At 43.7% G+C, this 25,112-nt stretch overlaps 1 protein-coding gene across 1 annotated transcript in view; it reads right to left on the bottom strand.

Annotated features, from left to right (window-relative positions):
• Positions 1–2,434: 2,434 nt before the first annotated feature.
• The window catches only part of rnd2 (Rho family GTPase 2), a 29,968-nt gene continuing 7,290 nt past the window's right edge, over positions 2,435–25,112 (bottom strand). Inside the window, exons 3-5 of the mRNA XM_044051078.1 lie at positions 9,763–9,872; positions 6,931–7,065; positions 2,435–3,599 (exon numbers count right to left, since the gene is read on the bottom strand). Coding sequence (XP_043907013.1) covers positions 3,330–3,599; positions 6,931–7,065; positions 9,763–9,872 — 515 coding nt within the window. The 3' untranslated portion in view covers positions 2,435–3,329. The remainder of the gene's footprint in view (positions 3,600–6,930; positions 7,066–9,762; positions 9,873–25,112) is intronic.

The raw sequence follows: 25,112 nt of genomic DNA, 5'->3' as shown, positions 1-25,112 counted from the left end.
CACCTCTGGTCATCCGGGGATAAGATGACTGGGCTCTCTGTCCTCATCAGAGGCTACTCGGAGCAGCAGAGAAGGGAAAGAGGGGAAAGTCAAGGACACAGGCAGAGACCGTCGACCCACAAAGGTACCTCTAATCCTCCTGGCATCACAGCAGTAAAGAGCAAACAGCTGATCACTGTCATAAATTTGCCTTTCAGACAAAATTAGATGCCAGATTAATTTCATAAACAAAGTAGCAGGTGATCGGTCATCTGTAGCAAGTTGTTCACACACGTGTAGGCACACTAATCCTATTGAGTGTCTGAAATGTCGGTGCACAGCAGGCCCAGTGTTCAGACTGCGTGTGCTGCGCTCATTTCTTGCCCTGGGCAACACATTTCTGCTGCTCCTGAGGCTCGTGTGTCCATCATCATATTTTTGTCTGATATAAGGAGTAGGAGTCTAGGCTGGTAAACCCTGTTAATGTCGTTATCTGAAGCAAAACTGTGACTTTTGGCTTCACCTTTCAGACTTCACCCATCCAGACAAATGAGTTTTCAAAATAAAACAGAGCCAACTGCAGTTTTAAAATTCTTATGCCTCTTAAGCCCCATTTCCACCAAGCATTCCAGTTTGGTTTGGTTTAGTACGGTACAGTATGCAACTTTGTGTGTTTCAATTGTCTAACACTGAGAAGGTTATGGAAACAACCAATCTGTGCCATCCCAGTTTTTGGCACCCTTCCGTTGTGAGACGACAACAGAAGGCTGAACGTCGTCCATTGTTGCTTTGTTTACTGTGTCCGGTTCTTGTGTCACGCAGGTGTGACGTTACGCTATTTATGCAGCTGATGCACGTTACATAAATAGTAAGATAAAAGGCGTATCCTGCCCACACACACCCCATAGTGGAAATGTAAGTCAGATCAGGGTTTACCATTGTGTACGCATGCCAGGTGGCCAGCTGAACTGTACTCAACTGCTTGGTGGGAACTAGGCTGAAAAACATTGGGGTAACAAAGTAGTAAGGACTTCTGCCATGCACTGCAAGAGCACAGGTAGGCAGGTCAGTTCAATTATTCCACTATTCCCTCAACTTAAAATCTGAAATGATGGCTACTGCAGGATGTGAAGAGGATCGCAATGAATGACTGACTGTTGCAGAGTTGTGTAGCAGTTTGTTTTAAAAGCACTTCACATTTAGATTCATCATCTCATTCATCTCAAACTACTGCGGCGTAAACTTATTTTTCCATCATTGAAGCAGCTCGTGTTCAGTTCGTTTCAAACATCCACAGTTTCACCTCGGCAACGGATACAGAGTGACTCGCGGCTTTAATCCTATAATTTGTTTTTTTTTTCACATTACAGGTTCCTTTATAACCCTAAGTGAACCCAAAGAGTAGTTTCTGTAGCCACATTTCATTGTCACAGGCTGCATTTTGCAGTGTATGCAGTGATTTTGCGTCTACTTGTTTCATCCTGATTACTTTAGGGTTTGTTAGACAGGTAAGGCACTTGGACATTTGAACTCTTTGCTGTGAGTGTACTATAAAAGCTATTGTAACTCCTTTAAATCAAGTCCCAGTCTACAAACTCCTTCCTCCGTGAAGAAAGGAAAAGCAGAAAGTAAATTTTTTGGTGTAATCGTCCCTCAATCTCTTTCTCTGCAGTTTCTCGTCTTAGCTTGTCTCTTTCTTTATCTATCCATTTTGTCTTGCAGGGGTATAACAACATTTAAGTTGTCGGACAACACTGACAGTTGTCGAGGTAAAGCTTTTAGCTGCTGCCAGAGTGTTTTGACTGGTCCAGTATAGACGGGCACGTCCACTCTCACCTCCAGCTAAATCGTGTCATGAAACAGCAGCGTTCCAGCTCTCGACAGAAAGTCCTGCTGCATAAAACAAAGTGTCTGCTTCAACACTGACCAATTTTCGCAGAAACACGGCAAACACAACTTTGTCCTGGGACCAACTGGACACCGAAATTGCTCGCTGTCGATGAAAGGGCTCTCGTGTCGCGCTCAATCTACTTGAAGTTTCTGAAACACCGTGGAGTCTGTCACTAACAAAAAAAAAAGAAAAAAAAAAAAAGAACACTTCCTCTGTGCCCGAGTGCTGCTGCATTGCAGTTCAATTTTGTTTTTGTCAGCTGAGAGGTCTGCATGGTGTGCATTCAGACTGACTCATTCCTCAGGCTGCAGTGCTGTTTGACTTGCAGGGCAACATGGGAGCACAGAGACGGCATTAACACACAAAAAGTGGCCACTGCTATTTACAGATATGTCTTTTGAAAGCTGGCGGAGGAATGTACGTGGATGGGAAGCTGAACACAAAATATTCAACATGCGATGATTCTTTCCGTCGGAGGATAGTGACACAAATTTGGTCAAAGTCTGTTATGAACACACAATCAGCGTCTTTGAAAACTAAAGAAAGGAAATCGAAACTGTCCTCTCTCCGTAGAGTCAAGCTGCTGCTTTATTTTAGTTTTGTGAACGTACAACAAAATAGCCCTAACATTTCATCACGTTATTTTCCACAAAGAAACATCATCAAAATAGTTACAACAGCATTGAGTTTCAGTGAATCAAGGTGACACGATTGGTGTGGATGAGGAAAAAATAGCGTTAAGTGAGCAAAATAACATCAGGTGGGCTCGATTTGTGACTTTTGTTTCTTAAAAATGCACTTGTGGTTGTAACACACCCCTCCGTGATCTTTCAGTCAGTGTCACAAAATCTCACTTGCACCAACATTTGGTTTGAGTCGTCGCTCACCTACTCCCTTTTCAGCACAGTGCGTGTTTTTCCTCTCAAACATGGCAACAGACTGCGCGGCCACACATTTCGTCCTTGTGTCCACGCCACAGCACTGTCTTTAAAAACAACATACTTCATCCACAGATGTCCTGCTTCAACATGGATCTCCTCACACACACACACACACACACACCGCTCTCCTCGCTGTCACTTTGTCCGTTTATTGGAGCAATTTCAGGAAAATAATTCCTTATTTTTTCTTTTAATAGCCAGAACTGAACACTTTCAGTGTTGCGGCTTTCTCGCGTCCGCAGAGTCGGTCCTTTTTTTTTTTTTTCCAAAAAAACACAAATATGTAAACAGCTTAAAAATATGCTCACAGGCAATAAAATGAAGCCCAAAAAAAGTCCAAAGCATTTGTTTTCACAGCCGCACGTTTCATTTTAAGCTCCCTCTTCTGCAGTGCAAATTATGAGGAAAAACAACAAGAAAACAATAAATAAACTTCCTCTGTTATATATTTCTGTGTTTATGTATATACATTACAGTGTATATATATATATATATTTATAATTATGGGCCTGTGTGCTCTACATGAGCACACAGCTTTTGGCTCGGTCCTTCCTCATGGCTGGGGCCTGGTCCATTTGCTCAGTCCGTCCTGGCAGGGGCGGCAGAGGGAGCTGTGAGACTCGCTTCAAACCCCTGCGAGAACTGCTGCGTTTAAGCTGTGGCTTGTGAGGCCGCCGCACCGAGGCCAGCGTGGTGATGTGGAACACGTCTCGGACACTGTTCTCTGAAACCTTGGAGGTGCACTCCACGTAAGCCACCGCCCCCATCTGCCGAGCTATCGTGCTCCCCTGGAAAACAAAGACGAGAGATTACTAGCGCGCAAGCAAACCCGTCTTTTACGACATTCATCAAAACATAAGTTACAAATTGCTCTTTGGGAGAAACGGAGAGAACAAACTGTTAATTGCATAAAACAAACTTAATTAAACGTCAGAGCTGAATGACTTAGGTAAAAATATTTGATTGTGATTTCACTTCCAGAGAGATACTGCATGACATGCAATCAAAATATCAACCTTTTATAATGGAATACAAGGAGAACTTAACAACTAGTTTCCGACATGAAGCTAATTCACTTTTTTAAATTGTCATATATCGTGGAACAATCACAAACTTGGCCAGTTCAGTTGCAGGCTTTGCAGTTCGCTAATTGCGTCGGCTGAAATTGCTGTTTCAATTCAAACACAGTTTATCATTCAGTACCACTTACAGCCATTTCATAGTTCCCCAATCAAGCCTACAAAGGTTGTGAAAGGACGTGTGTGCGTGCGCAGCTCACAAAAGTTACAAAGTAGACACTCATTTTGGTGTGAATGGAGCTTGGAACATATAGAGATCTGCGTTTGTTAAAAACAACCAAGAGAAAAGCATCATAAGTATATTTATGTAGGTGTTGGGGGCTTGACTATTTGAGCAACATAGTCTACGAAAGGCTTTCAGACTTTTTGAAGGTCCCCAGTAGATCTGTGCACCATAAGTCTCAGTTTCTCAGGATGCTCATATTGCAGAATGCTTGCTTTAGTGGAAAACTAGTTTTCCAATAAAGGAGGATCTGTCTTGGTGACAAATATGGTTTCCCTGAATTCAGATGCAGATATTTCTCCACCCGCAATATCAAAACGGGCTATCGTGGGAATTTGCCCGACAACCATCACTTCGTACAGTGTCATAAATGTTAAACCCAAGTAGCTTTTCATAACGTTTTACATTTTTACTGGTATTGGGGGGAGGGTTTATGAAATTATACAGCCTAGACGCTTACCAGACTGATCTGATCTGATCTGATTGTAATATCATGCAGCAGAGGATGAGCTTTAGATCCACTTTTTATGCCTTCTTGGCTCAAAAAATAGTGACTGACAGTGATGTTATGTTCATTTTTCTATGAAAATGGAGGAGAAAAGCAAGCTAATCCTCAGGGTTTCCTCCCTGACCCAGAAGTAATAATATATTGAAAAAGAAACAGTCTGTTGTTTGCAGAGAGAACTCCATTTGAATGGAAGTTTAAGGGGAAAATGAGTTCCCACTTAATTTACAACGTCAGTAAACATTTTCCTGACGAGTTAATGGTCTCAGTTGTTAGTTTGACTCTTCTTAAATAGCACATGATGTTGATTTTTGTGAATGATATTCCTGTTTAGAGAACAAACAGAACACATAGGAGTGGAATCAGTGTGATAGCTGGCATTGTCCAATAGGAGCCTGGCTGCAGGTGACACCTGTGATACGTGACGTCATAACTGGTTGCCACTTTAAGAGCAAGAGTTCAACCTCACGTGACTAATATTGGGATTAATAGAGGGTATAATGGCATTAATAGTACGACACAATATTCGTTCGTGCATGACTTTTCAAAGGTGACAGCATCCCGTAAACATTGATGCTTTATGGTTGTGTTTGATGCAGTGATCTGTAAAAGGATGTAGTACCGAGACCAGGCTCCGGATTACCCTTAGACTGAATGTCGGCGATGTAAACATGTCTGGAGACAAATGTAGCTGCTCCGTACGAGGCATAAATAATGCAGATTCTCTGCGTAACAAAGTGGTAACAGAGCAGCTCTGAGCCCAGTGGGCCAGCGTTGAGAGAAGAGGCTGGACTATAAACTCCTCCACTATTTCAGCTCACCCCCGAGTATATTACAATATACCCGGTTAATTGAGACCATAAATCGTTTACCTGAGATCAAATCAGAGAGAAATTTAATTTTAAAATCCCTCGGCATCCATCCCGGCACGGCTTCGTGATGACTCTCCTTGACACTCATTCAGTCACGATCAGTGCATGCAAAGGTTTGGTAACAGATCAGACAGGACTGCGTTTCCCATGACCCTAAAATCCCATGCTATCCGACATGGACAGGGCTTTTCGTCCACAGTGGCGGAAGGTTGATAAGTATCGCCGCTATGTACTGAGCCACATGTGAGAAGCGGTGACATCCTCATTAGATGGAACGGCAGTCAAGGTAGAGATTGCCGTGACAAGAAGAAAGGCTCTATCAGATCTCTGGCAGATTAGCATGGAAATGTCTAGGGTTCACCCGTTGGTCACTCTCTCTCTCTCTCTCTCTCTCTCTGCCAACTCTTCAGCTGTGTTGGAATTCAATTTAAGATGAACAACAGGATAACAACACAGGCTATTGGATTAGAACACCGGAGGGTTTATTGTGCACAACCTTGGCGTCTACTGTGTGACACACATTTCCTCAGCAAAAAACATGAACTGCCTGAGACACAAATAGAGACTGAGAAGGAGCAACACAATAGTGTAATGTAGGCCCCTGCTATTTTACATTAGTGATGTGGTTTGCCACTCCGTCTTTTGTTTATGCATCTAATTTACATGAACTGGTCTGTTTTCCAGTTGCCGATTTTTCAGCGGCTGCATGTTTTTAGCCTCCAGCGAGCTCTCAGACTGCAGCAGGAAAAAAGGGCTCTTTTGTTCTGAGGGCTTTTGTGCGGTGCTGAAAAAAGCCCCTCCACTTTTTGTATGTCCAACACGGGAGAGCATGAAATGAACACTCTGAATGCTGATTAAAAATTCACACATTTACAGGACAGTTTATCATCCCCTCCCTCTTCTCCCCATCCCCTTGGCTTGGAGGTCATGGCTGTGCACAGAAAAAGGGCTCACCCATTTATCAATGTCCATTTTTCTATTCATCCTGCATTTTGAAAACCCCTAAATCTACATGAATATTTCATTTCGGGGGGGAATGCATCCCTAAAACTCCAGTAACCACCTCTGCCTCTTGCACAGCCCTCACCATAAGCAAACCTTACAACCCTTGTCAGCAAATTTCAGGCAAAATGCCAACCCCAGCAACATGTCCCCAGGGGCTTTTGCTCAGTTCCTGCTCTGCAGTGGGTGATTATATTGCATGAGCCTCTTATCATACTTCCTTCCTACAGGAATCAATGCCACTGCTGATTCAAGGCGGACAAAGAAAAAAAAATCACACGATACCACAGGATTGCCTTCTAATTTCTTTTTTGCGTCCACAGCGTTCTGTCTTTCCAGGCACCTTGCAAGCCCCTCCCTGAATATTTCCCCCCCCCCCACACCCACTTCCTGCCTTCCCCGTTTCTCCTCAAATATCCATCATGTGGTAGTTCTCACCTGTTCATGGGTGACGGGGATGAGCCGCTGCTTGGAGAGTTCCCTCAGCGTGTTGACATCTGTCCTCATGTCCAGTTTGCAGCCCACCAGCACCACTTTGGCATTGGGACAGAACTCTTGTGTCTCACCTTGCCACTGCGGAGACGTGAAGACACAAGAGACAATGTCTGACCATTGATCATGTTAAATATGACAGCCTGAGGTAGGATAATGCTCTCATAAAAGACATTAGTTCTGCAAAAGGTCAATGTTGAATGTAACTGATCACAAAATTAAATGACAAGAAAAGATGGATTCCTCGATATTTTTGATTAAACATTGGTTTTATTCCATTTTAAATTGAATGTTTCTAGTTTTTTGACTGTTAATTGGACAAAACAAACAATTTGAGGAAATATATCAAGACTAATAAGTAAAAAAATGGCAGCTGCTAACAAGAACAAATCTACTTAACATATATAATACACACACACATAGCATACATATATATATTTTATTAAACATTAAACACACCAGAAAGTATTGAAAGACGCACACTGATTATTAGGGCTTTAAGTAATGATCGTTTTCATTCTTTTCTGTTCTCAATTGGTGGTAATTTGATTGGACTGAAGAAGAAAAAAAGGGAAAATATCGATCGGCGACTTGTTTTATTTTGTCCAAAAACAAAGATATAAAGTTTATTGTCACAGTGGAGCGAAGAAAAGCGAGAAAAACTGCACAAAAACTAGAAAACACTCAAACTGATCAATGGCGTTTATAATCAAAATCATTAACTACAATCATGCAGCAGTCGATGACTAATTGATTAAATAATCTATTGCTGCCGTCACTGACAAAGAAATGTTTGGCTTTTGTTTGCTTTAAAATAACTGAAAGTCTAAATAGTTGACAATAATTTTTCCAACTGATCATTACGCTTTTAATGAAACCACTATTTACTGACGTTTGTTCTTCCACTTTCAAATAGAATTGTCATTACACAAGCTCAAGTACATGAAAATAAGACGTCTTTGGTGCAGGCTTGGCTCGGGTTTCTGCACCACCTACAGTGTTTTGTTTCCCTCCTCACACAAACAAATCTATTTCAAGTTGTCCACAGAAAAGGTTGAGCAGTCTTCCTTCTCAAATCACCCTGAGATTAAATGTCACTTCTGAAACTCCGCTGAATCAACACAATAGTCTCTCCTCCGTGCCACACAAACACACAACAGCAGCCGACGGCCCCCCGAAATACTCCACATGCCGTGTGCAGAATATCACCATGTCCATTCAGCTCTCAAGATGAAAACAGTGTTTGACCTTTCAAGACCGTCCCTATTCTGCCACTAACACCCAATCAAAAGCTTTGATTGTTTAACCCTCGCTCCTCCCCCAGCTGTCTTCCAGAGACCCTCGCTAACCTGCTTGTTTCATGAGGTCAAGAGTCTAATTTGGGCTGGTGATTGTGCAACAGGTTTTCCATGTGCCCCTGGGTTTCAGAGATTACCAGGGCGACAGCTACAGGTCAGAGGTCATGGTAACCCCCTGCCAGGGGATTCATGGGAAAACCAAAACCTTGACGGCAGCCCTGCTCCCCCATGTTGACAGAGTGCACTGACGCTTGTGGGATATTTGCGTGTTTTAAAAAAGGTGTCTCGGGTTAGATCTACAAAGTCTGTCCGGGGCATTTCAGCAGCTCCCCTCAGACCACTAAACACGTCAACGGCCCAGACGTGGGAACCGTCTCCGGGACACACAAGGAGCGCAGTTCAAAGACGAGCGCAAACACGTGGGTTCCACAAAATGAGGGAACCACAAAAATGTTTTACATGACACGCATGCATGCAAACACGACCAATTAAGTTGGGTGTCTCTACATATGCAGTAGGTATTTAGCAGCGCGAGGCACAAATTCTGCCACCGGCTGCAGAAACACATCCACGACCACAACCTCGCCCAGCCAGTGCTACACTTAGCCACCGCAGAGTCCCACAATGACAAACATCTGAAGCATAGCCACTTTACAAATGTTAACTGTCACCATCTGCACGTCTGCCCTTCATAATACTCGGGTTTTAAAGCTGCTTTTGGTGATTTTTGTTGTTGTTGACGTTATTATTCTGCCTCTGGTTCCTCTGGTGACTGAAACAGCTTTCCCTTACATGTAAGAGCTGCCCACATCTCTTCACACTGGCCTTCAGCTCAGTTTGAACAAAGATACCTTGGGTTTATTGTGCATACATTTTTACATAATTTATTTTCATGTCTTTATTGTTTATCATAGTATTTATTATTTCTTTCTTTCTGATTATTTATTATTATTTGTATTTGCATTTTTGAGCAGTAGAATTCACCTCTGATACTTTGTGTTTCATATCCTCCATCTGTCTTGACACTATACTCAGTCAACAGTCGTATGGAACTCATTTGTCATTGATTTGAATGAAACAATGTCTCCAGAACAACATATTTCGAGTCCTCTTGAACCAGCTCTGTAGCAGCTCTTCTACGTGGCTGATTTGCATATCTGATGATATTCCTCTCAAAGCCACCCAGCTGCAAAGCCTCTTCTCTTGTTCTTCAGTCTGACCTTCCGTTCCTCAGAGGGACGTGGGTCAAGTATCCACGGACGTTTCGATGAGATAAAGGAATGGGAGGCTCTAACCTCTGTGCTGATTAGCGCTATTGTTGAGCCATGAAAATGCAATCTGCTGCCACAGAAATCCAAGTGGACACAAGATGCTGATTGGGAGAAACTGCATTTTTTTTTTTTTTATCCAATGTCACAGCAGATATTAAATGCTGACCCAAAGCATTGGACGGAGTAGATTTTTTTTAAAGGGCACTGACCTTCTTTATGACGCTGTCCAAAGTCTCTGGGCGGCTGATGTCGAAACAGATGAGAACCGCATCTGAGTCGGGATACGCCAGCGGCCTCACGTTGTCGTAATACGAGGAACCTGTGGGCAGACATAAACATATGGCGCAAGGTCATTACGTCTTTCTGAGAAATTCTTGCTCTTAACCACATGGAATCCTTTTATGTGGCATTTTTTCTGTCAATTACTGGAAAGGAGTCAAGAGTGTCGTGAACGCATGTACATTAGAGCAGGAGCTGTGACACACAGACAAACACTCGGACATACTCACTCTGCAGATGCAAATGAGTCTTGTTTTTACCAGTTGTACGTACACATGTCGGCATCCGTGTCTCCTGACCTTACACACAGCTGTGGCGCCCCCTTTAATCATAGTGCTTCACGAGGAATGTTGAGAGGCTTGCACACAAACACACTCGGAAGAGAATGATAGTGGGTCGAGGACCAGGGGGACACAGTGGACACAGTCCATGATCCTTAATTCTCTCGACTGTTCCCTCTTCCTGGCCAAAGGTCCTTGTTTCTAAAACTTTCTTTTTTGACTTTATGAAATCCACTTGCTCTCACACACGTCTCCCTGCGCTCACTTTTCATTTCTATTCCTTGATCAAATTTGAAGGCAGAGTGGCGCCTCAGTACTGCTCCATTACTTGACTCCTGCTCCGTTACAGCTCTCATTAGGAGGCTTGTAAAAATATCTGAGGTTGTGGCTGTGGGCATCCTCCCTCCTGCCTCCACTGGTTCGTAATGCAGACCTGAACTCTTTTCAATGGCAACAGTCATGAAAAACTCCAGGCTGTGTGACAGAATTGATAGAATCTGTAGGTTATCACAGGTGAACCTTTGCAGAAACTCTTTGAATCAGTCTGCCACAACGACATTATTATTTCATGTACTTTGAAATGAAATGGAGCTGCTTTGTCAAAAAGATGCAAGAATAATAAAATGATTATCTCTCACTTGTATCACTAGAAATGTGTGTTAATCTGTGATCACATTTTGTCGATGGCGGCTTTGATATCTGTAGTTTTACATTTAATCCCTTAAGGACACACAAACTGATTATGATAAGTGTAGATTATCTTTGTTTGTGCTGTTACTGTGCTTCACATCTGACCCGACACACAACAGGCAGTATGCCTGTTAAAGCCCCGCGTGCCTTTGTCTGGCAGAGTAAATGGGGTCCGCACAATGGTGCTACAGCCTGTTTTAGTACCACTATGTTCTCTTTGTTAATGATGGAACGAGACTACCACAATGGCTCCATGTAGCCAGTGGCCCCACATCATTCAGCTGGCCTGCCTGTGGTGGCCTGCTGCCTCTCTGCTCCCTCGCCTGTCACAGCATCACGGGCTGTTTATTAGAGATTGACGGCTTTTGTGCCTTCACATGAGCCAAACTGCTTTGTTTACATTCATTTTCTCACAAAAATGCTCTTTGCAGTCGATGGCTCACAAATAAAATTGTCAGCGCCACCTGAAGAATTAGAATTTACTTTAAAATATTTTTGAAGTGTGCACTCCACATCTTGTCTTCCTTTTATTGTGGGCCTTTTGCCAGTAAACATATGCGTTGCCACTCTCTGAAATCAACAAGAATGTGTAGTATTGTATTTTAATGGATTGTGTGTGACAAAAGAAGTTGGTGCTCAAAATATCCCCCTTTACTGATTTTGCTCTCCACATACTCCACCATTTTACCTTAACTTAAGATTTCCCTGTGGCTGACACTACATGCATTCTGTAAGACTTAATATAACAGTAGTACGACCTGTGCGACTCATTGTAGTGACACATAGTTTAATTGTTTTAAGGAAAGGTTTTACAATGCCACCTCCTGTGGATCACATGGCCTCCATTTATGAATTAAGCAACTGCCGCAAAATTGCTGCACAGTCTGACAGCGTTCCTGTTGGCTTTGGCGCACAGGCGTCCGCGTGCACCTTCGATAACAATACAGGACTGAGTTCTAAAGCGAAACCTCTAAAAGGGTGTTAACTTATATTTTTCTACAACAAACTATACATTTGAACTAGATAACACTTTAATTTTAAGTAATATTTAACACGTAACATTGGAACAGGAATTTATAGTCTCCGAATTTATGGTAACCCAAGTCTGCTTCTATTCTTATCCTGATGTGAAACACAGACTAACACACACACTCGTACACCTGCGTTTCCCAAACGGCCCAATCCCACAGACGCCGAGTCTAACCCTCTGTACGAGCTCACACTCTGTACGACAGCAAGCTCTGATTGGTAGTGTCACACTTGAGGTGCTGCAGCCGCTGAAGTTGGTCTTTAGTATGTATCACAGTGCAGCAGGCCTGCACTAAGGTTAGAGCTGAAGAAGAAATGAGACAGAGCATGTAGGGGTGAAGAGGGGACAAAAGAGATTTAATGACTTTGACACTGGGTGAGGGCAAGGTGCAGAAGAATGTGATGATGAGAGAAGTGACCAGGAAATGGACACAGAATCCAGATGGAGGTGCAGAGGCGTTGGATGTTTGTTTGACTCGAGAAGTAATTAGTGCCTGAAACAAGGCCGTTGGGATTCATCCGTCAATCCAAAACATCCAAATGATTGGCAGATCACAGGCCCGCAAAGGCCTTTACGCAGTGCTCTCCTGCCCTGAGCGACACGGAAGCTGCCTCAGCACTTTTGCAAAGTCAGAAATAAAGTCCACTGAGGGGAAAGAGGAGTATAAATGTGCTGCTGTGTTTGAAGCAAGCCAAGCAGGAACAAATAAAGGCCAATCACTATAGCAATCAAGAACACAAGACGGAGGCAGAGGAGGACAAGGAGGTGGGAGAAAAGATAAAAGACGATTGTAGCGGTGGAGGAGAGAGGGAGTGCGATGGGTGTTTAGGTAGGTAATGAAAGCACTGGACTCGGCCGGACAGATCAAATAAAGAGGTATGAGAGCTCTGGCTCGGCTATTGGTTGGAGCTGGCCTGCACCCATTCACTGCGAGGTGGAACAAAAGGTCAATTGAATTTCAGACAGCGGCAGGAGGAGATGTATAGCTAAAAGGGTGGGGTGGGGTGGGGGAATGGGGGGTCGGAGGGGGGCAGGAACCACTAAAAACCATCACGCCTGGCAGAGAAGTCGGGGCCCTGCCATATAGAGCCAAGGACAGGCATAAAACACCCCCCACGAAACCTGCTCACAGAGTATTAGCATTAGCCTGATTTAGCACTGGCAATGTCTCACGGTGAAAAGTGGATTTCTGTCTTTATTTCCACAAGGCTAATTAGCACTAAGCCATGCTGCAGCAGCCAGTGCCACACAGGAGGCTCCGCCAAGCAGAGGTGACAGAGGTGGAAGGAGAGCTTTCCTCTACAGTCATCAGTCGAGCTTCCTCAGCGGCCAGACACAGTTCAGATGAGATTGAGGCTGACAAAAACTAACATGCAGTAATAAGGCTAGAGCGTAATCTGGTCACATGCAAGTTATGCTCAATTCGTCGTCTGATCTGCAGCAGTTTCAAACGGAATTGAATATGTTGAATTCAAGTGATACATTAATTTATCTGTAGCCACTGCGACAATATTGACACTGCTTGTCTCGTGATTTATTTTTCTAACAGCCAAAATAGGTTTTCTCAGAAGGATGGCTGGGGTCTCCCCGTGAGATGGGGTGAGAAGCTCAGCCATCTGGGATGGACTCTGAGTAGAGCCACTGCTCCTTTTTGTGGAATGGAAAAGGAGCCGGTACCTCGCAAGGATGCCACTAGGGCGCCTCCCTAGGGAGGTTTTGCTGGCACGTCCAACTGGGAGGAGACCTAGGGCCAGACCAAGGACTAGGAGGAGAGATTATAATCTCCTCACTGCCCTGGAAGTGCCTGGGGATCCCCCAGTCAGAGCTGGACAATGTGGCCAGGGAAAGTGAAGTCTGGGGCCCCCTGGTAGAGCCCCACGACCTGATCTGAGATAAAGGGTTGATGATGGATGGATGGAAAATCTTGTTTCATGTCACTCAACTATTCATCTCGTAAGACATCCAGGATGCATTTTAATGCCAGGTGTGAACAGGCATTGACACAATGTGTACAGGTGTGTGTAGTAAAGTTTGATCTATACATTACATGTATTGACATGGTTTGATTAGCTGATGCAGTTAAGTGACTCTGCTCCATTCAAATGAATGAGAGGCGTTTCAGTTGAAACTGTCCACATGCAACATCTCTCAGGAAAAACGACAATACCAGAACTCAACAAGGCTCATGTGGTATGTGGTACTTCATTTATGCTTCCTAGGAGACAATCAATCTGAAACACGACATGACAGCTCTGTCTTTGCTCGTTCAAACCCTCCGCTGTGTTTTCATTATTTTAGCACAGACTGTGAAATTAACAAAAAAAAGGTACAGCAGGAATTCTTCAGGAAGCCTGAGAAATTGAGTGTGAATCAGCATCTAACAAAACCCAATCTTCAGAGCATTTATCTGCACCATCACATCAGGAATTATCTACTTCTCTGTGTGTGTGTGTGTGTGTGTGTGTGTGTGTGTTCATTACACACAACTAAGAAGCAAACCATTATGAGTGAAGGAAAAAGAAAAGTGTTTGCCTCGAGGTTCTCTGATGAGTTCATGCACATATGGCAAGGAGTCAGTAGCAACTAACAGCCTCATTAGGCCACATAAGCACTCAATACATATTAACAAAGGCAGGGTTTAAGATAAAAAAAGAGAACGTCTTCACCAAATAAAACGAAAACAATGACTGACGAGCTTCGGCTCACATTCAACACCACATACACTGGGTCTATTTTTTTCATCTTGAATTCAAAGCAAAAGGAAAACATTTCAATCTGGGGTGGGCAAGTATCATAGCAACCTGGATGGATGCAAATGGCTTCATTGTAAGACCCTGAAAGGAGGTAAGAAGGAAGCAAACGACAGAGCGAGGCGATCGCGGTGGCCGATGACTCCGAAGCATTGGTGATTCGAGGGGTCTTTGAAGCGCGTCGATGAGGATTGGCCCTCCAGACTCTCCACTGTTGAAGATCCGGTCTGTGTTGTGCACTTCAATCTATTCAACTTAATCAGGGTTTTACTCAAACAGAGGTAAACAAAGGCTGCTGCCGAGACACACTTCCTGATGATTTTCAAACTGAGAATCAGAATTGACAAGAAAGGCTATTTAAATGACTTTAAATGTGGCGTGGTTGTTGGTGCCTCACGGGCTGGTTTAGTGCAGTTTAATCAAACCCTGTTGAGTTTAGCCCTTAGTACAGTTCATCTGGTCTGGACCAAAAAATCCAAACAGTGTTCTGCTTGAAAGAGGTAGTCATCACTGGTGTGAACTCTATTTTCACCATTCACTGGAAGCGTGGTTTTTACGGCCTCCGTGTTCATCTCATCCACAAGACAGGAGAAGACAGAACTGGGCAGAGAACTGTCCTCTGTGTCTGGCAGGTCCCATATCTTCCTCCTCCTCAGTCAAACGAGCACATTTAGCCGAGCATTATCACCACAAAGCGTCACAAAACTGCCTACTCACCACTGCAGGAGGATGGGGGTGATAGCTGTGGATCAGGACCCTGATGCCAGTGGGAACTTAGCTCTAAACTACGTGCCGTTTAAATTTGAGTTAAAAACACATGATTTATTCTTTACATATTTAGTTTTTAAAGATAACCATCATCATATGTGTAATTATTGTTATTCTGTTCAAGGTAACCACTGATAACAGTTTATTTCTGTATGACACGAAAATCAATTAGCAAACTCTTGGAGAAGGGTAATGATTTGCGTGTTTGTTGGCTGATTGTTAATGAAGTGCAAGCGCAGAATGATTCGCAATAAGTCATTACAATTAAGTGGCTGATTGTCTTCACTGCACAACTCCATATTGGAGCCAATATGTCACATACCCTTTAGAATTTTGAATTTCATAAATCTGCTTTGTGGTCCGTAAGTAAGCCGACATCATGCATGATCAACAGTAATAGATAGTCAGTCGTACTTTATTAATCCCCTGTCTTATTGTCTTCATTTTCTATTCTAAGTGAAATATGCCATACAACAAAAAATGACCCCCATTAGTTTAAGGTCTATTGATTTAAACCGCGACGGTGATATTGCAATAGTACGCTACATTTTGGCCAGATTTAGTGTACTTTTGACATACTCAATTCTGTGAAACAAACCATTAAAAAATGTGCGTTGGAGCCAACACAAGCCGGCCTGCAGCTTGGACAGGGCCTCAACTGAACACACACACATACACGTGCACACAGATAAGGCTGTTGATCTGTAATAGAGATGGCTGTGTCAAGTTTTCAAAGCCATTAGCACACACAGTGGGGACAGTGGGGGTGACACTAGGTTAAATGGCCATTAACCTTCCATGTCTGCAGCCTTCACGCAAAGGGATATTGATCAAAGCCCCTGCGCTTTTCCCTCTGGAGGAAGCGCAGCCTTTGAAGGGCGACGAGCACCGTCCACTGATCTGAGTCCTCCCGCCAAGGAGTTAATACCCGTGTATGTCGTCCACTCGCAGGTTGAAAAGTGGAGCTGGCCACGGCGCTGACAGCTCATACAGGAGAGAGAGAGAGAGCGCGGCATTAACGACTGTCTCCTGCACGCCCCGGGGGGGTGAAGATGGAGTGCAGTGTCCCCTTTCAGCTTTTTCCCTCACCCACAGCCCTTCTATTATAATCACACACAGACACACTCACTCCCTTTCCAAAGGAGACTTGGCTATGCATTTCATCTCCAGTTGTTTGATCTCGCTGTACGTCTGAGGATCTGCTTCGTGCTGAGCTTTGCCTTCATAGATTATTCAGGCTACATCAGTACTACTATACTACTACATATAGTAGTTCTGAGTCCAGGTGAGCATTTTAGCTCAGTTTCAGATGTAATAACCGTTGCACACAGAGTGTAAACAGGATGTTGAATCTTTCCTCCACAGTTGTTTGCCTAGTTTCAGAGAGTATTACTGACAAGACACAACAATGATTAAAGGTAACACAAGAATTTCTTTTATGAGACCGACAATGAGGTGACACTGGAAGTGCAAGTAAAGCCTGTCCCACACTGAAGGACTCAAATCTGGCTTGATTTTAAAAACGTGGGGAGACCACAAACGCAACAAACTTCTGAGACCGATTTTCAACGCTTTAATCCCGAGAAAGCGCAGACTAGATGACGCAGTCAAGACGCAGGACCACACACTTGGCGTTGCATCAAACCATTTCAGGGAGGAGATTACAGGGATTTGGGATCTCACCGAAATTTGCGCGACTGTTGGTGGCGTCAGTTAATAGCTGTTGTGTGTGTGTGTGTGTGCGCGTGATGTTTTGTGCTGAGAAACGCAAAAAACTGTGGATGAAGTCGTGGCTGAGAAGACGGACTCAGTACACGTTATGGTTCTGATCGACTCGCTGCTCGCGCCCCCCAATAGCTGTTTGGTCATAAATATCAAACGAGTTTAATACTTATGACTTGAAATCAGGAAGACTGATGACATTTAAATCGTATCTGTTAACTCCTCACACTACAAGATAATTTGGTCAGATAATCTGTTTAAATCAGCCTAAAATAAGAAGGCACCCATGATTGTCGCAAGGGTCAGATCTGGGCCAAAATCTAACCAATTATCCAGCTTTAAGTGTTGTAACAGCTTTCCGTTCACAGCTGATCGCCGAGTTCGAGTTTTCAAATGAAAACAGAGTCGGCAGGTTTTTAAACTTCTCCATCTTTGTGGCTCTAAATCTCGGCAGATGTATCAAATGTACTGTATGCTTTTTAAAAAGAAAGGACTAGTATGAATATAGCCGACGCTTCTTCAGTTTTTTTCAACTTATAGATACCCTGTCTTGCACCAATGAAAGCAGTTCCCCCTCAAACCGTTTGAGAAATGACTTTAGATTCTTTAGTGTGGTAGTCTACAGTTGGTGATGTTTATGTGTTCAAAAGTTGCAATACAAACACTGGCCAGGGTTCGTTTGTGTGAGGAAGTCAGGTAGCTGTGGACAACTGCTGTCTGCAGATGCGGAGAACATGCAGAACCTGTTTTTGTTAGTTTTTTTTAAGACGTTTCTGTGTTTCCTCACGCCTTCACAACCTCCACTACTCTCTCAGCAGCAGCAGACTGTTTGGACAAGATCCACCAAGAAGCACAGTTTAAATGGGAAAAAACAAAACAAAAACAAGAGCTAGTTAAAGAACACCAGATGCTGACTTGAGGATAATTTGTTCTTTGCACAACCTCTTGCACTGCTCAGACCAATCAGGGTTGGACCACAGCTGTTTCCGAGACCCTCAACAAAGACCGCAAGTCGTTTTCCGCTTTATTTGTTTTTGCTCAACTTGAACATGTGAAAACACGAGGATCTCATTGCGACGCAGAGAGGCCAGTGCACGTACTTAGTTTGTTGATTAGCTTGTACAGATTAGCGTTCTGTCCTGTGAATACACAAACCACTGCTTTATACATCCACATAAAAGGGCTACACTACAGGAAATAAAGCATCACACTTGACTTTTATTGTTGTCATGTGCAAGTGTTGCACGCATTTAAGTCTGAAGTTATTGTGTTGAGACTTGATCTTCTGACACCATGAGGTCATGACCAGAGAGACATAAGAGCTGTGTGACAACACACAGTGCCATCATTCATTTTCATTGGGTCCAATGTACCAGTGCAAAACAATGCAGCGTAGTATTATCACACAAGGCATCGAAGCGGCCAATCCAATAAAGCAAAGAATGTATTCCTTGCAGATTTATAAACACAACCAGGATCGACCTGACAGCTGCTACAACCAGGTATTTGAAATCCTCTTTAATGCAACATTATATTTGACTACCTTATAATAACAGTTTTAAAAGCTTCCACTCTGCACTGCAAATGCCGGGTCTTATAACTTTGATACGAACAAACAAATGACACACGGCAGATGAAACAAAAACTGCCTGAACAGTTGAAAACTGTTGAAAACACGACAGCCCCAGGTCAGCCAGTTCAATAAACAACCGTTGTCATTGTCTTTTAAATTGACCGCATGGAAATAAATGTTGTTAAATTGTCTCTGGATGACCACTTTGGCACAAACCATCTGGGTGTTTTCCTGGCTAATCCACAATGTTCCAGTCTCAGTCTAGTTAGGACAACCTTGACCCTTCTCTTTAAGTTCAGTGGAAGCCAATTATATCTAACTGGGCTGCGCAGTATGACGATGCAGACCCTTCTCTTCCATCTCCCACTCCTCTTTACACTGCCTCACACGTTCATCCTTCCTTAGAAAAAACCTATAGATCTACCATTTCCTTGGTCAATGCCTCCTTTAGGCAGTTTATCAGACAGTTCATTTCCTTGGCCCCCCCGGAGTGTCCAGGGGGCCCACATTAAATTACAGCTGATTTTCTCTGTAACCTGAATAGGCAACGTACGATTTTAACAAGCAGGTCAGGATGGGCCTTCAGAACAGTTGCAGAGTTGGAGAAGATTATACTGTTTGCAATGAATTGAGTAGGAAAACTAAATGATGGAGAGTTTCATGTGTGTGTGTTTGTGTGTCGTGCTTGTTGTTACAAGGCAGAAAAGGAAGTTATGTTTCAGTTCAGTGACCAACAGAATTTAAGCTGCTGTCATTGATGTCATCATCTGGATAACCTTGCATGAACCTCCTCTCCTTTTGCCATTATAACAATAATAATATTTTTCTCTCTCTTCACTGCTCCACCTGATGAATGGTTTGGTAAAGCCAAAGAGCCAAACCTCATGAGCAGAGAGTCATCAGTCTTTGTGACGTTCTGACTCCTGACTGGTTAAGATTGTGTGTGTGTGTGTGTGTGAAAAAGTGCCTCCTATATTTCTTGCAGTGAGAGACCCATGTCACTGACTAAACACTGATAGATGTTGAAATATAAAGTAAAGCGTTTTAACACGTACATTGACTAAAGTATTTCACCGACAGCAGCTTTAAATACTACTTTTGCAGATCGCATGGTGCTGCTTTAATCAAGTCTAAATTGGACATTTTTAGGCTAAACATGTGGTGGTTCTGCAGTGCCTCCATTTGGAAATAATGCAACAATTAAAACAGCTTTTGTTGTTTTTAAACCGCCATTTCAACACTCTTTTGAGATGTTGCCAAATTGCACCAAGCACTGGCTATGTCTTTGAATTCAGCTATGAAAACCTCCTGAACCTCAAAGTCTCTTATCCGCTCATATACAATTCAAAGTTTTCACTCCTTTTCACATGTAAAATAGCAGGCATCCCATAATTTGTACTTGTGCACATATTTCAATCTCTCCCCCTTAAAGATTTTCATTAAAACTTGTAATAACACTGATTGCAGCTTCCATCTATTGCCGTCTGTCTGATATGACAGAAATAAATCGGGAGTGAGAAAGTTCATTTGGTTCATACACATGCATATGAAAGAAAAACTTGGGGGGAAAGCGGAAAAGGACAGCCTCCACTTCAACGGCTCCATTTCCTCTGGCGCACAACCCATCCAAACACATCCCTATCATGATGCTATCTATCCTTCAGTCCACTCTGCAACCCCCCAGGGAGCCGGTTAAGAGACGAGGCACCACCTCAAGTGCAATTTCACTTCCACAAAAGCAGCAGAAGCAAGACAGGGAGCGCAAGTGGATCTTGTTTATAAATAAAGTCATCCATAAATGATGAGAGTCTGTCGTACGAGCGAGGTGCAGGTGGTGGTGGGGGTGGTTTTTGGTTGGAGGTGAAAGTAGGCCTCTCTACCCCATATCCCCTTGCGCTCGGCTGGGTTGCAGATGGATGCTGAGAGGGTTTTGCCCCCATGGAGATGGAGAGCCAGAGGGACTGAGCATGAGCTTTGGGAGCAGCAGAACCAGTCTTCTGTGCGGCTGTTTGATGTGGACTGATGAAAGCTGGTTCTGTTGCATGAACAAGAGGGAGCTGACCGGGAGAAAAACATACAGAATCACGGTTCTCTTCCTCTGCCAGTGTTTCCTGTCTGTCATTCACGTTTTCTGCTTGTGAAAAGGAACAAAGGTCTAATTTAAGGTCAGGGTGGAAATCTTTGTCCCTCCAATTCTCTGGATAAATAAAAGATAAATAAAAAAAAGTGCTCTAGCGTAACTTTGTGTGATTGCAGTACAGCTCCCATTAGTATATCACAGTTACTATTAGTAAGTATAGTTATACTTACTAACTAATCAAGAGGCTGCATTAGCAAAGGTGGAAAAAAAATCCAAGTATTTTCAAATAGAGTTATTTTATTAAAGAAGTTTCAGTTTTCTTCTCTTTTGAGGAAAACTATTAGGAGAAATGACTTTGCAATGGCTCAGTGGCCTCTGAGCTTTGGTGCACAGGCATCTTCACTAAATAATTGAAATAAAGCACAAAATGGTAGCAAGGGCTGGTAAAAAAAATACTCTTGTGATTTTACATTTACATAAAGAATGGAAAAGACGTTAGCCCTGTCCATGTCAAATGTAAGCGCCCGACCAGGAAACATGCCGGTGTCAGACTGTGGTTGTGCGCAGTCAGCTCTTATTCATGAAATCACCAAAACCATACATTTCAAGGAAGGATCCTCCCATCCCATGTTGTCTAGTCCATTTCCGTATCAATAACTTCCTACTTGGTCAATGGATTCACTTGCGTTGTGCCATAGATCACGTTACTTCAGGTCAGTGCGTCATTCAGCCGCGCTCCTTCCGTCTACGAAGACAAAAGCCATGCGTTCAATCCCTCGCGGGACTGTTTTATTTTGCCATCTTATGTATATGTAGATGACTGCTTAGCACGTAACACGAGGCCAGTGCAGTGCTTTAAAAGTGTGACACAGTTGGCGTTTGTGTGTCTGCCCTCCCCAAGGACCAGAGTGGGTCAGGTCCCAAGGGTGCCACCGACGAATCTTACCCACAACACAAAGCCTCGGAGGGAGATGTGGGACGGTGGGGGTCGGAAAAGCACAGATGTACGCTTCTCCCTCTGTTCTCGACTCCTTCTGTTCCCTTTCCCAGTTTTCATCTTTTCAATCGAGTGAACACTTACCGCTCTTATAACATGGACTGAGGGCACACACACACACACACACCTCCTCAGTCTCTCACGTGCTTCAACCCCTCACTCCCCCCAATATCTTTGCCTATTGGTTGAGGCCTCTGCTGTGCTTTCCAGCCTCATTGTGCCAAAGCTCCCACTGCATCACCGTCCTCACCAGCCCCCATTATGCCTCTGGTCAGCTGGGAAACAATGGGAAGGGTCACAGGGTCATAACTGTTGGAATTCCCATTCACGGGCCTATTCACTCGCACACATGCCCACACACGTACCCGTACACTCACACATATTTATCTAACCCATGGACACACACAGGTTTGTGGAGCTATTCTTGTTAGGACACTGCGTTTACTTCCAGTCGAAACAAAGAGTTATCCCGAACCTTAACCTCAACCAGTTACTGCCTAACCCTAACCTTAACCTAAACACAGTTCAGATCTTAGCCCTGAACTTGACCAGTTCCCCAGAATTGAGTTTCTGCCTTATTAGGACCAGATTTTGGTCTCTATGAGGAGGCACACTCTTTCTATTGGCAATCTGTAAACCAGTATACTGTAGTTTTATAGCTCTATGAGGTGCCATTAAAGGGCCAATGTGTAATCTTTCAGTTTAAATTAACGCTGGGCAATATGGCCAAAATTATCCTCACAATAAAATGCTTTAAAAGACGTCGATATCGATGCTTATCATGAAAAATGGAAAGGAGTAAAAAAAGGAGTCTTGCTCCTTTTGTGGAACAAAACCAACAAAAACAGAAACATTTCGCAAATCTTTTCGTGAAATGCTCTTTAAAAGCAGACTGTGAGTCATTGCTCTCAGTCTACTGTGGATCGCTGAGAAGTAGAACATGGCAGGCAAGGATTTAAACCTATTTTACAGCCATCATCTCTCAGCTACCTTCCTCCACTCTTCCCCTCAGGCTCAGTTATTGATGCTGCAGCTCGAGCTGGATGTGAGGGAGATCACCTCCTTGACCTCTGACGGCTCGTGCTCTACTCCTGTCACCATCACAGCGTCCCTGTCTCTCTGCAGCGGTGAGGCAGACGGAGTGAAAGGAATCAGCAGTTGAACGGTAACGAAAGAAAACAACCTACCCCCCCCCACCCACCCCCAATCCGTGCTAGTTTGTCAACATGTCACCAGCTCTCCTGTGGTGTTGCAAGGGTGATGGCTTGGATTCAGGCAGTCCCAGGACATGCATCCTAAATCTTCTCATTCACAGCCTGAATGACAAGCACACAGAGAGTACTAAAATGTGACGTCAACAGACTGCCGACCACCGATTGGTCAGAGAGTGGCGTCACTGGACACAGGAATCAAACTGAACAATGTCGCACTGTCAGTTATAAAGCTAATCTCCAACATTTAGCAGGGACATTTTTAAAATCTCAATGTTTAAAAGAGGAGTCGGGTGTATTTAGCGACAGCACTGCTGAAACCCGGCCATCGTGAGCCGAATCACAGCCCATTCAGCTGTATTTCAGTTCAGGGACAGTCATGCAGGAAGTGCTGAACTAATCTTTCAATTAACTTATTCCAATGATTCAGTTACACTGAAAAGATCTGCTCTGATCATCACTAGTTTGTGTGTTTGTGTCACATATAAAACGGCGTCGCAGCAGTTTCATGCAGCCGTGCTGTGACGACCTCAGTCGAGGAGGTGCTATAGTAATGAAAAACGACGTGCCGGATACCAAACTGAGTAGACGCTGTGATGAAAATGTTATCCTTTTGTTTGTATTTTGCTTTTCAGATATATCTTTGTATTTAAACTGTATTTTTTAAGCATGAATCAAAGGTAGCGTTGATCAGATAAGCTTAATAACATGAACATTGTGCCTCCCTGGTGCTTTCTGCATCCCTTTTCTATTGCTGTCTCCTTTTAGGTTTGTAAACACAACAATTGGAATCTTTTTGGTCATTTTAAACAGCTAAATTGTCCTCTGTGAGCAGCATGGAAAAAGGCAAGGCAAGGATTAAGACGAGGCTTGTAACACGAGTCGGAGTGAGCTCATCAAATGCCTTGAGTCTTCTTTTCTTTACACCATACAAAGGACTTTTAATTCTAGGCACATTAACTAAAAGCCATAAACTGCGTATGTCTGTAGTGTGCAGTGGTGTTCAGCAGTGGACATGCCATTTAAGCCTGGTGCTCAGCATTAAGGTGGTGTTACACAGAGGTTGAGTTGTGGTGAAGGAATGTGTCACGGTTCATGGCTGCATCCATGGTCTCATATACGAAGATAAGAGCTAACAGAGTCTGCAGAGCTGTAGACCGTCTGAGGCTTCCCGGCTCCTGGACATGATTGTTTAATTGTTTATGGGCGGGTGGACGCTTGGGTTTTGTATCCATGTAAAACCAGGCAGGAGGGAGGGTTCCATGTCTGTGAGCTGCAGGTGGCAGGCAGCGCTGTGTGAGTGTGTTCATGTTCCACTGAGGAGAGCTGATATTCTCTGGTAATTACAGCCTGTGTGTTCTCGTCAGTGCGGCTGGCTGTGGCAGCACTTCTGCCCACCCCATTGCTTAGTGCGGGCCTCCGAATGCTGGTGACCTCAAGGCGACGCTCCAGCAGCCACCCATGGCTAATGGCTTCTCAGAGAAGAAAAGTGTAGAGGATAAGTAAATAGCACAGGCAGGAAGGATAACTGGCAATCCACCCCCAGAAAAGTTAAGTCGTGCTCTCCTGTTTCCTCCGTCTCCTCATATTTCTTCTCTTATGGCTGCTGCAAAACTATAGGCCGTCATTTCCTCTCCAGCTTGTTGACGCTTTGTGTTACAGTCTGAGACTGGGATTCAGAAAGGGCTGAGCTCAAGGGATGGAGCACAGCTGCTCGCCGTGGTCAAGAAACAAAACATCCAGCCCCGGCAGCAAGTGCTGTCAACTTTCCTCCACAGTTTCCATATGTCACGAAAGCTCTCATAGAGACTCGGGGTGCAATCGATTGCAGCGCCGGGCAGGAAAATGATTACTCTGAGAGTTTGGAACAGGACTGTGAGGAGGAAAAGAGTAAATGGAAATATCTGACACAGGGGATTTGTTTGTGCAATGTCAAAAATAATGAGTTATTTATATACTCAGGTGTACATGCAGGTGACATTTCCGATGAATGCACTGATGGCATTGCCGTAACATTTCTTTTATCTGTAAACAAACATTTTGGTCCTTGTTTAATGCGGGACATTTAAGGCTCTTAACAGCGTAGTAGCTGTTAATGTAAAGCTAATGGTCACATTTGCATTCTAATGTCCAGCATGTTTAATTCAGATTCATTTGTCTCTAAAAGAACCCGAGACA

Source organism: Solea senegalensis, linkage group LG19 (assembly GCF_019176455.1).
Source record: "Solea senegalensis isolate Sse05_10M linkage group LG19, IFAPA_SoseM_1, whole genome shotgun sequence".
NCBI classification, from domain to species: Eukaryota; Metazoa; Chordata; class Actinopteri; order Pleuronectiformes; family Soleidae; genus Solea; species Solea senegalensis.
This window is presented reverse-complemented; position numbering and strand designations above follow the sequence as displayed.